Raw genomic sequence first — 12,793 nt, forward strand, 5'->3', positions numbered from 1 at the left:
AATTTGAAGAGTTTAAAAATTTTTATGACTTAATTGTTCATTAAAATTTATCTGTACTTTTCAATTTAAATTTTTGTAAAACTAAATCAATATTTTTAAAATTAATTAAATCACTTAATAGCCTAGATCCAATTGTAATTTCTTAATTTATTCTTCACAGATAATTATCGATCGTAAAAGGAGTGGCAGATTTTATTTTTTATAGAAAAAGAACAACAACAATCTATTCAACTTTTAAGATCAAATAGCTACGAGAGGATAGACATTTAATAGTTTTGGTTCTATTCTCATTAATATTATTCTACACTTTAGAAATGTCCTCAATTTATTATCTAATCAATTTAAACGTATCGTAGATTACATCATAATAATAATAAAACTATTAAGTATATTCTATTTTATGCTTTATAACGTGTGCCATAAAATAATAATATTATTATTATTATAAAAAATAATTAGTTAAGATAAATGAAATTGTCATGTTTAATTATACATGGATCTATTCAAAATTATAAATTATTAGGGCACTTATTTATAAAGGAGTAATATCATAATTATCATATTAACAATAAAATAAAATAAAATATACCCTAGGTGATAGAATTCAAACATATAAAAGAATTTATGATTTAATCACAATTAAAAAATTTATCATAGTTTGATGTACTGATTTATTCAAAACACTGAAGCACATAAACAAAAATAATTTTATAAACTAGAAACCAAAATAAATCAGATACAAATTTATATGATAAGAGTTAGCCCTAAAAAAAGAAGAAAAAAACATACACAAGCTTCCTGACAACAGAACTAATAAAACTTTAACATGGCCATGAATGCGAGAAATTAGCATAGAATCTACCACATAACTACTCGACAGTTGAGATCGTTAACCTATAAATCCCAGAAGCAAGTAGCAAAACCACCACTGAGAGAACCAGATAGCTCATATGAGCAACAACTGAATGATTCATCAATCCCATTGAGTTTGAAGATTGCTTTACTGACTTATCACACTCATTTGCTGATTTCTTCCTTGGCCTCATCATAGGTTCAGGGTTTTGGTGGTTACTTGAAGAGCTAGTTGTTTCATCTGCATCTAAAAGCTGTAGTTAGTGGGAGTGTACAGATTAGACGAACCTAACAAAATGACTGCCAATTGTTTACCATGAATAGAAAACTCCTCAAGCTTATTGGGGGAAGTAGGCAAAGAATTCTCCTTGGATTCAGAAATATTGTCATCCAAAGGATCTCCAGCATGCTGCTGCTGAAAGAAGAAAAAAAACACACCATCAGTTAATATAAATAGTGAGAAGAATTAAGCCAAGTGAAAAATATACAAAAAAGAGATTTCTCGCCTCTATATTTTCCACTTCCTCTTTATCGTCGTCTCCAACTTGTGATTCACTATCAGAAGTTGATTGCAGCAGAATCTTGTAACTCGAAAGCTTATCCTGTGGGGAAAGTGCATTTGGAGAATGTTGCACTCCTCGATCTCTTGTCTTGATTCCGATCTCCATGCTCTCATCAAGTTCATCAGTTATATTCTTATCAGAAGAAGATTCTTCGAAGCTGTCAGACAAAGTCTGTGTTGCTTTTGGAATTGAATTCTTGTCTTCATCATCAACCATATGGTTACTTTCAACATTAGCACCATTAGACGGTACCATCCTGATGGAACCTTGCAAACAGAGCCTTCTTCTTGCTATGCCCTGCTTGAAGAATGAATTGCTCGAAGGTGGTTCATGATTTGACTGAGAACTCCTGATATTGATTCCAGGCATCTCAAAATCTTCTTCCGTGGTAACAGACATTTTGCTTGGGTTATTAAATTCCTCAATACTTTTAAACAATTCGTCCATAGATTCGCCAGCTTCAACTGAATATATGTCTGGCCCAGCAATGCCGGAAGGAAATAGATCAGTATTTTCATATAGGGTGCTTAACTGAGTTGCTGATTCAGGATATAGAGAAGAACCGTCCACCGGCAACAAATCACTTGACCCAAGAGATGACCCATGAAACCTCTGAGAAGTAGCACACTAAATTATGGGGGGAAATGAAATGAGAACGCCAACGCATAATTTGTTTTTTAGTAATTAATTCAATTATAACAAATGTTACCTGAGTTAAACACGGTTCAATCTCTAGTTCACTGTTTGATCCACTATCCTTGCATGATGCAGAATCCCAGGGTGGTGCCTGTTTCACTAAACTCTCAGCAGGTGATTCTTTTGGACATGCACCAGAAGAACGATCATCTGAATCAAGTATTGAGTTCAAGAATGCACTCAGATAGTCAACATTATCAAATGGATTGGATCCTATATGGGATTCCTGGTTCATGCCACTGCTCCAAGGATTGTCTTGGATTTGCAGCATTGGAGAACTGATATTGGAAAAACCATGGCCTACTTGTTCATCCACACCATCACAAAGTTGGAATGAAACATCTTGCAGAGGGTCAGCCTGCAATTGTGTGCTTACATCAAAATAAAGAAGGTAAAACAAAGAAAAATTCTTGTATAGACAATTCATCCTCACCATTTCTCCTAGTTTAGTCTCTTCATGGGGCAGAGCCATATTACGACGATCTGTCTCTGGTTTTACAGTGGCTCTAGTGGAACACTGACCTTTATCAGCCAACCACATCTCAATGCCCGCAGGCTGCTTTTTAGCAGAACCAGGACTCTGTATCGGCTCTTCTTGCAAGTCAGACTTTGGAGATTCATGGTTTGACTGAATTTCAATTTCCTCTACACCATCAGCACCGTTCTGCATTCCATCAGGAGAAAAATCATGGATCTTCAAGTCATCAGTCTTGGAGCTGGGACTTTTCTCTTCAGACTTTTTGTTAAATAAGCGATAAAGGACATAATTGCCCTGTTACAAACGAAACTACACACTCAATATCTGAACATAAGAACAATGAGAGCAAGGAACAAAATCTGAAAATAATCAAGCATGAAAACAAATGTGCAAACCTGATCAAACTCCGGCTCAGTTGTGCGGTACTCGTGCATAATCCAGTGAGTCCGGGCGCCCTTTGGAGCTCGTCCTTCATGGAAAACCAGCGTCTTTTTCATGCCGATAAGCAAACCCTTCCCCCCAGAAGACCGTATCATCCGGTCCCTTCCAGTGGCCTTCCAGTAGCCGTGCTTGGTCGCGCGATTGGACCTGTGGCCGCTCGGATACTTCCGATCCTTCGGCGCAAAGAAGAACCATTCGGGATCCTCCGACTTGATCAGTGATTTCGCTACGCCGCCCAAGAACATCGAACAAAATAACCAAGTAAATAAATAAAATAAAATACATTACCAGAGACCAAAACTACAGAAACCGGAGTACCAGGAAGCTCCCACGGCTCGCACTTGCAGACATCAATCTCCGGGATGACTTCCACTTCGGACTTGATCCGGCCGGTGATCTTGTTCTTGAGGTAGTGGTTGACGAGCTCCTCGTCCTTGGGGTGGAACCGAAACCCCAGGGGCAAAGACTGCAGCGCAATCGCGGCCATTGCTGGATCTCCTCTCCTGCTGCTACCAGCTAAAGTGTACCGATCTTCCAAACCAAATAAAGAGCTTTTACACCTCAAATCTACCGAACAAGAAGAGGAAACCGAGGGATCGAAAGAACACTAAACAAATTGCACCTTCAGCCTCTGCGATTGCTCTAGGGTTTGAGCCTTGGGAAGACGAAGCGGGTCCCTTTTCTTTTCTTTTTCAAGGAAGAGAAGGCGGACGACGGAGCTTTACCTTCAGGCTCTTCACCTTTGGCAACAAGTTCACAGAGCGCTAATGTACAATACTGCCCCTTGTTTACATGGAAAGCTTGTGGGCATTTTGGTAATTTCAACAGCAAAGTGAAGACGCTAGGACGCGTTTGTCAAACGGGAACCCAATACAATAGCGACGCGTGGCAGTAACCTCAATCGGAAGCTGGGTTACGTAATCTTTTTGACCGTTCGATCGTTAATCTAGGATAATAGGCCGCTGGATGTAGGCGAGCCTCGGTGGATTGTCTTAAGGCACTGCCATTTTTTACCCGAGTTTTCTTGTCCGAATCAAACATCTACTAGTTCTGGGACCCAACACTAGCAGCTACACGTAGAGGAGATAAATTTGTGGGTGAACCAGGTGCGCCTCGGCGAGGTTTAAGGAATGAATTAATTGTTTTTTTTCAGTGAGAATAATAAATTAATTTGTGAGAATAATAAAATATTTTTTAATTTTTTAAAATTATTTTACTTCATGGGCAAGTTTGTTTCACTTGTTTATATTTAAAAATTAATTATTTAAAGTTCATCAATGATAAAACCATTTGCCTATGGCAAACTCTTAAGAGTTCAGAATCCATCAATTTGAAGATCGATATAATTTCAGCATACTGTGTTGCATATGGTTGTCATGAATTAGTATAACTTGATTTAGAAGGTTGAGATTTGGTCTGATAAAGGCGACACGTCGGATAGAAGGTTGGAAAGTCTGATTCCAAAGACTCGGTCCCAAGGCTGACTAACTTGGTCTCATCCCTGGACTCTATGATGGAATTCTACGCTCACGCTCCTAACAAGGTGGTAGGCCCTGATTCCAAACAGTTCGACTCCAACTCTCTGACTCAGCAACCAACTCGACTCAAAACACAATACTCGACTACTCCACTCGAGTTTAACACCTGGTTCCGAGTTTGGACCTCCCCACTAAGTCTCCACTCGGCCCCGAGCTCCATCTTGGATCGCATCTCGATTCCCGGTCTCGGCAACCCTATCCTGGGCTCTCTTTGCCGCCTAAACTCCACTCGCCTAGTGCCCTGCTCAGTTTTCAATCAGCTCAATCCCTCCAAATCCTGACCTCTAACACTCTATCATTCAACTTGTCAGACTGTCGCCAAAATAACACATGTTATGATATGATATTTGGAGTAGCTCACATGCTCCGTTAATGCATCATGATATGAGTTGATATTGTACAATGCATGGATGATAGGACCTTTCGCTGTAGTGACAACAACGATGAGATAATCTCTTTATTAGCGATGAGACATCTCCTTTAACAAAATCTTTACTAATGCAATATCCTCCTTAATTAATATATGATGTCTTTCTCTCTTGTAAGTCTATATAACAATCCTATTTCTAGGTACAGGTACATAGTACGCACACATATGATCAAGAACCTCCTTCCTTCTTTTTTTTTTTTTTGAATCTCCTTTCTTCTTCATTTTTTTTTATTTTCCTCTTTTATTACGGTTTGATTTGAGTATCAAACGACTGAATTAGAACATCTTTGACATCCATTCTCACTCTCGTCTTTCTCTTTGCATGTCTAAAAAAAAAAGTCTAGATATATTTTTGTTTTGAGTAAAAAATGATTTAAGGATACGAGCCTTAAATAAGTCTAGAATTGTCAGTCTTTCCATGCCCACCAAACCAAAAACTTAGCTTGCAAACTTCTTAAAGATCAGTTCCTGCCTTACAAGCGACAGATAACCATATTTTTCTTCTCTTTTAATCATTGCATCCATTTATTGTGATGGAAAATATATCAGTCACATTCAAACTCAGAAAAAGTTAGATATTCCTATACTCAGATTTAGAGGCTATATCTCAAGTAGAACGCAGAAAATTAGCAACAAGACCATCTGAAAAAGAGAGAATAAATTTAACAAAGAGGCTTTGTTCTTAAAAATTGGATCCCACATATTGTTCCTTTAAAAGCAAATGAATCGAGAAAGCTACCTAATGCACCATTAGTTATCAAAACTTACTAACATTCCACTTCTCAAAATCATCTTTAATGATAGCTAAAACTGAGATATCAAGTTTAGCATCATTTGTTAGTCTTAGCAATACTAGAAGATCATTGGCAGCCTAATATGTCACCGAGAATCACTTTTTTAAATTGAAACTATTGTGCCTAAAATGTATTTGTAACTGAGAAGATTTCATCTCGCATAGAATATATATATATATATATCAAATGAACACCTTGTGTATAACTGAGAAGAATCTCAAAATGCCCCCGAAGTATAATTGAGTTGGTTAGTACAAGATAGACTTGTTAAAGTGGATAATGGTCAAATCTCGATAAAGCCAAAGTAATATCCTCCCTCGTAGTGGCCAACTGCAGCTTTTTGATTTACCTCCTCACAGATGGTCATGAAATCAACTATGTGAGACCACTAGAATGACAGATTTCACCTTTACTGAAGAGAAGAACCTCAAACATTATGATGAAACAAGCTTGTTGTTAAAGATAAGAACCTCAAACATAGAATGATGATAAATATAAATATACAATGGACAAAGACAATTTCTCATTAGTTAAGAAACTTTACATTTAACATCAAGAAATCTTGCCAAATTGATACTCACATTGTTCAATATTTTTATCAATCCATCTTTGTTGAAGTGGACAAGGGTCGAATCTCGACAAAGTTAAAATAATACCCTCATAGTAATAGTTGAAATAACTTCCTGATTTACCTTCTCATAGATGGTCGTAAAGTCGACCGTGTGGGATCGTTGAGATGACCTAAAGAGAAATCAACACTTTTCAACATAATTTTTGAGACATAAACAAGCAATGCCACCCTCCAATAAGCATAGTTTTATATTTTCCTCTACATTCATTACTTTTAAAATTGTTTTTCATATATAAGCCAATTTAGAATTCAAGTTGAATCATATGTATTTTAAACTACTATACAAACTTTAAATATAAATAAATCTTTGTATCACTGTAATTTTTTAAAACTTAGATTATTTGATAAAATTCAGATTTGTAGATTTGCAATGCACTATTAGTTTTATAATTATGCTTAGATTTAATTATTTTTTGTTTTAGCAGTTTCCTTAGATGCTTACCCGTAACCCCAAGGCATGTCTACGTTAGGTTTACCCACTCCCCTTCACTATATAAGCATGCGATTTGCACGATGAACACACAGAAGTTAGAAAATCACCTTTACCGTTCGGTCGCTTCAAGATTCGTGCACTATGATCTGGATGATGAGGCCGCAACCCTATTTCCGATCCCTCTTCCTGCTCCTCTGCCTCCTCCGGCGCGCCTCCTCGGACCTCGTCGGCGACTCTTGCGGCCAGATAGCAGCTGGGGATCCGAACGTTGACTACGCCTTCTGCGTGGCGTCCCTTCGCCCGTCGGCCGGCGCGACCGCGCGGGACCTCGCGGCCGCCGCGGCCCGGCTGGCGGCGGCCAACGCGACGCGCGCCGACGCAGCGGCGGCCGCGGCGATGCGGGGGCGGGCGGAGAAGATGGGCCGCTACGAGCGGTCGTGCCTCGAGAGCTGCCGGGAGCTCTTCGCGGGCGCGGCGGAGGATCTCTCCGAGGCGGCGGGGATGGTGGAGGGCGGGCGGTCTGCGGACGCCGGCGTGAGGCTGAGCGCAGCAGTGGACGCGCCGGTGACGTGCGAGGAAGGGTTCCGGGAGGGCGGGATCGCGTCGCCGCTCGCGGCGGAGGACGGCGATCTGTTCCGGCTCGCGGTCATCGCCCTCGCTATCAATGCTCGCCTGAAATAAGGAAAGATTAATGTATACTTGAATCTATGCGGATATATATATATATAGCGAAAATTTTGGTCAAAATATCAACTTGGCTCGGATTAAATCCGTCGGATTCACCCGTCCCGTCAAGTAATTTAGATGGATTGAGTTAAAATTTTATATGAGTTCAGATGGATTGATCCGTCTAGGCCTGTGATCCGCGTAGATTGACTTGCGACAGATTTAGATTGGTTCGCGGATTGAGAAAGTTTATTTATTTATTTTAAATTTTAAAATTAAAGTAGAAAACTCAATGAATTAGTGAGTTTGATGTATTTAAATTATAATTCAAGCTTAAAATTATAATTTAAATTTAAAATTGTCAACTTAATCCATTTAAATTATAATTCAAATTTAAAATTTTTAATATTTTTTTATTTTTTAATAGACCCATGGATTGACCCACATAATCCGCATCTTGCCTTGAGTTGGATTATATTAGAGATTTCTCAACCCACCAAGTTGGTGAATCGGTCCGCTCCACTCCGCCATATAATGGGCTCCACCATGGGTTGATCCGCCCCGTCATGGATTAGTCCGTTTGACAACTCTACTCTTTAGTAAAATCCGATGGCTATTTTGATGATCACAAATTCTAGAGGGGTAAACTGTGAAATTAGAAAAGTATGAGTAAAGTATTAATGATCAAATTGAAAATTTAAAAACAGAAATAAACTATAGTTGCTCCATCCCTTAAAAGAAAATTAAAAATCAGAAATTTCAAACAATTCCAGACATATAGTGAAATTATCGAGAATAAAAATAATATTTGGCCGTATGAAAAAAAATTATTGAGAGTAAACTGTAATTTTACAGTAAGGATAATTTAGAATTATATAAATGGTGAAAATAAGAATTATGAAATTTATATGGGGCAATGTGCAAATATCATAATTAATGTACAAAATTAAGTAATTTGAGAGTTCAATTATAATATTTCATCTAATAAATGAAACATTTGATCAATTAAATTAAAGAAATATATTTTTAATAATTTATTAAACTAAAATAAATGAATTCGACAGATCTTCTGATCAATATGATCAGCTTGTATATATTCCCTGAAATCAAAAAGACACAATTTGATATTGGTGATTAGAGGATGTCTGATTCGGATGGATATGACTCTAGGTTCTTCAATTTGTTTGCATTGCGAAGCTATTACGGAGATGGAACCATACCTTAATCGCACTTGTTCCTAAGTCGGCACATGCTAGTAAGTTGTCTGACTACCGGCCCATATCTTACTATATGATTTCTATAAAATTATTTCTAAGATATTAACAGACAGAATCTCAAGCACCATGGATCAAATTCTACATCACTCTCAAGTGACATTTGTGTAGGATAGACTTATCTTTGATAATATTTACTTTGCCTAAATTTTTTTTGAAAGATATGGTAGGAAGAGGATATCACTCAGATGCATCATAAAAATGGACCTCTAGAAAGTTTTTATTTATGTGAACTGAGACTTCTTGCAAAATGTTTTGTTGGGGTTGAATTTTTCATTGCAATTTGTGTCATGGATAATAGACTATGTGACAACACTTCCTTCTTGTTAGCTATCAATGGAGGTACCTTTGGACACTTCAGAAGAGCTAAAGGACTGAGGTAGGAAGATCCTTTATCACCTTATCTTTTTGGCGTATATATAGAGATCTTTGACAGACAGCTATAGAGATTTACCACAAGAACAAAATTCAACTATCATTTTTAGTGTAGTCATCTCAGACTAGCCCATCTTACCTACGTGGATGATCTTTTTCTATTTAATCGAGGTGATATAGCTTCTGTTGGTATCTTGACAGACTGTTTACTAGATTTTGTACAATGGCAGGACTTCAGGTTAATAGACTGAAGTCAAAAATCTTCCTAGCTGGAATTGTGGACTCGACATGTCATCAACTACTTACCATCACGAGGTTTCAAGAGATGGTCATGCTTTTTAGATATTTGGGGATTCCATTGACGACACAACATCTTTGACTCTCTAATTATGGCCCACTACATTACTCCCTGGGTCAGCGGATCAATGCTTGGACATGAAAGACTTTGTCTTACGCCAACAAGGCACGACAGATCACGTCTGTCCTACAAGGGGTTGAGTGCGTTTGACGTTCAATTCTTCCTATCCTCATGAGCATCATTGATCACATTTATAGCATTTGGAGGTCTTTTATGTGGATGCCAAAACACCCACCTATGTCATCGACATATATGTGCAAACCTAAAGATGAGGGTGGATTGGGTTTTCACGACCTATGAACTTGGAACCTTCCCTTTTGACTAAAGTGCTCTGGCAGATATAGACCAAGGAGGATGCACTATGGATCAAATGGGTGCACCACACCTACTCGAGGAGAGTAGATGTCTGGACTTGGGAGGCGAGTGCACTCGGATTCCTTGCTAATCAAATGACTACTGCATATTCGAAATCTCATCTTATCAGTTGTTGGGTCGTCGTCAGATGCTACGCAAAGGATGACAGATTGGTTTGAATAGGATGATGAAGTGGCCAAAGCCTATGATTTCTTTAGGCAGGTTGGCCCTAAAAAAACCCTAGGTTCGAACTATGTCGAAGGCTTACATTCAGCCCAATCATGCTGTTACGATTTGGATGCTGGCAAAGAGACGTCTTCCGACTAGAGACGGGCAAAATTATCAAGAGGATCGATAGTGTACTTTTTGTAAACAGATGTTGGAGACACATGAGCATCTATTCTTAAAATATCCACCTATCATGAATTTATGGAGGAGGATCAAAAATTGACTTCGCATGATATAGGAGATTTCTATCCACCGACGGATGTTTTAGGTCTATGCATGGTACTATAGAGGTGGATGACTATTAACGAAAGTCAAACATCTTGTTTTATCATCTTTGATTCACCTTGTGAAGAACGCGTAATAGCAATTTCTTTGATGAGAATCAATTGGATTGTGAGATGATTTATAAGAGTGTACAAATTCATATATATATGACATCAAACGCTTCTAATTTTGATTATTGTGTATTTTGATTTATTATTTATATTTTTTTACTTATAAAAAAAGTTATATATTATTAATGTTTATAAATAAAGATGGTAAATATCCATGAAAACCTATGTTTATCAATAAAATTTTTTTATTAAATATATATATATATATATATATATATATATATATGTTATAATATTAAATTTATTTACCAATAAAATAATTTAAAAAATATAAAATTTTAAATAATCAAATAAATTTAAACGAGACATTAATAATATTTAAATGAATCAAATATAAGTTAAATCTAAATAAGTTCAAGCTTATGAAAAATAACTAAGTCAAACTTAGATAATTATTTTAACGAATTAGTTCATTTTAAATTTGATTTGATTTGTTATCTCATTAAATAAGCTTGAAAAATATAAAATTTGATTTTGTTTAATATGTCATAGGTTCTTCAAATGCAAAATTATTAGGAATAAATTGTAACAATATCAAATTCATTACCAAGTAATATTTCGCCCAAGTATCATAATGCATTTTAATAAAATAATAGGAGTACGTTGTTATATTTGCATGATAAAATAGGGAGTGTAAACGAATCAAATCGCTCGCATGCTATTTGAATTTCGGTTCGAGAAAAAATTCATTCGAGTTCTTTCGATTAAATTAACAAGCCGAGCTCTGCTCGAGCTTGATTTCGAACTCGAAAATATTATCAAGCTGAACTTGAGCTTAATAGTATTTGGTTCATGAATTCTAATTTAATTTATTATCTTATTGAATAAGCTAGAACAATATAAAGTTTGACTTAGTTTAATATATCGTAGGTTTTTCAAAGGCAAATTATGAAATTATTAGGAATAAATTGTGACAATAGCAAATTCATTACCAAGTAATATTTCACCGAAATAACACGATGCATTTTAATAAAATAACAGGAGCACATTGCTATATTTGCATGCTGTAAATAAGGGTGTAAGCAAATCAAGTCACTCGTAAAATTTGGCTCTATTTGAGTCTTCAAAAAAAAAAATCGATTAACTTAACAAATAAATTTTGAGCTCAAAAATATTTTAAAATGAAAATGGAGATGCGGAGTACATTGCTATATTTGCATGCTGTAAATAAGGGTGTAAGCAAATCAAGTCACTCGTAAACTATTTGGGTCTTAAAAAAATTTAATTCGATTAACTTAACGCATGCAAAGCGAGCGCTCTACCATGTAAGCTACATCCCCATTTTATAAATTAATATTTGTATGCTAAGAATAGGATTGTAAACGAATCAAGCCGCTCATGAGCTATTTAAGTCTAACAAGGCGAGCTTGAGCTTGATTTTAAACTCGAAAATATTATTGAACCGAACTTGAGCTTAACAGTATTTGATTTGTTATCTTATCGAATAAGCACTAACAATATAAAGTTTGACTTAGATTAATATGTCGTAGGTTCTTCAAATGCAAATTATGAAATCATTAGAAATAAATTGTGACAATACCAAATTCCTCACCAAGTAATATTTTGCCTAAATATCACAATGCATTTTAATAAAATAACAGGAGCACATTGTTATATTTGCATGTTGTAAATAAGGATGTAAGCGAATCAAGTCACTCGTGAGCTATTTGGATCTCAGTTCAAAAAAAATTTTGTTTGATTAAGTTAACAAGTCGATCTCGAGCTTGATTTCGAGCTCAAAAATATTATCTAACCGAGCTTGAGCTTAACAGTATTTGGTTCATGAATTCTGATTTAATTTGTTATCTTATTAAATAAGCTGAAACAATATAAAGTTTGACTTAGTTTTAATATGCATTAGGTTTTTCAAATGGAAAATATGAAATTATTAGGAATAAATTGTAACAATACCAAATTCATTACCAAAAATATTTTGCCCAAGTGTCACAATGCATTTTAATAAAATAACACGAGTACGTTGTTATATTTGCATGCTGAAAATATGGGTGTAAACAAATCAAGTCGTCCACAATCTATTTGAGTATCGGTTCGGAAAAAAATTCATTCGATTAAATTAACAAATCGAGTTCAAGCTCGAGCTTGAAAACATTACAAAAAATGGATTGAACTCGAGCTTGAAAACATTATAAAAAATGGAGATGCGGGGTATCAAACCCCGTACCTCTCACATGCAAAGCGAGCGCTCTACCATGTGAGCTACATCCCCATTTTAAAAATTAAAATTTGTATGCTGAGAATAGGGTTGCAAATGAATCAAGTCATTCAT

The 12,793-nt window shown here is 36.2% G+C and overlaps 2 protein-coding genes across 8 annotated transcripts; one reads left to right on the plus strand and one right to left on the minus strand.

Moving 5' to 3' along the window:
* Positions 1 to 718: 718 nt before the first annotated feature.
* LOC141818922 (uncharacterized) lies at positions 719 to 3,698 on the minus strand. 7 transcript variants are annotated; one of them, XM_074706321.1, is made up of 8 exons: positions 3,653 to 3,698; positions 3,349 to 3,561; positions 2,985 to 3,256; positions 2,545 to 2,883; positions 2,125 to 2,469; positions 1,359 to 2,042; positions 1,168 to 1,270; positions 719 to 1,099 (listed from the first exon to the last, which is right to left on the minus strand). In XM_074706321.1, the coding sequence occupies exons 2-8, from the start codon at positions 3,515 to 3,517 to the stop codon at positions 870 to 872; spliced, it is 2,142 nt and encodes a 713-aa protein (XP_074562422.1). In that variant the 5' UTR covers positions 3,518 to 3,561; positions 3,653 to 3,698; the 3' UTR covers positions 719 to 869. The 7 variants fall into 7 exon arrangements, with proteins under 7 accessions (XP_074562422.1, XP_074562459.1, XP_074562454.1 ...); XM_074706358.1 differs by having other exon boundaries at positions 1,359 to 2,027; positions 3,349 to 3,695; XM_074706353.1 differs by having other exon boundaries at positions 719 to 1,093; positions 1,168 to 1,264; positions 3,349 to 3,695.
* Positions 3,699 to 6,931: 3,233 nt separating this feature from the next.
* Positions 6,932 to 7,537, plus strand: LOC141821475 (putative invertase inhibitor). Its single transcript, XM_074708897.1, has one exon. It carries the CDS (start codon positions 6,998 to 7,000, stop codon positions 7,535 to 7,537), a length of 540 nt encoding a protein of 179 aa, XP_074564998.1. The 5' UTR covers positions 6,932 to 6,997.
* The last annotated feature ends 5,256 nt before the right edge of the window (positions 7,538 to 12,793 follow it).

The sequence above is a fragment of the Curcuma longa genome, chromosome 2 (genome assembly GCF_044706935.1).
Source record: "Curcuma longa cultivar G26 ecotype Majalengka, Jawa Barat chromosome 2, ITB_CL_G26_1.1, whole genome shotgun sequence".
NCBI lineage: Eukaryota > Viridiplantae > Streptophyta > Magnoliopsida > Zingiberales > Zingiberaceae > Curcuma > Curcuma longa.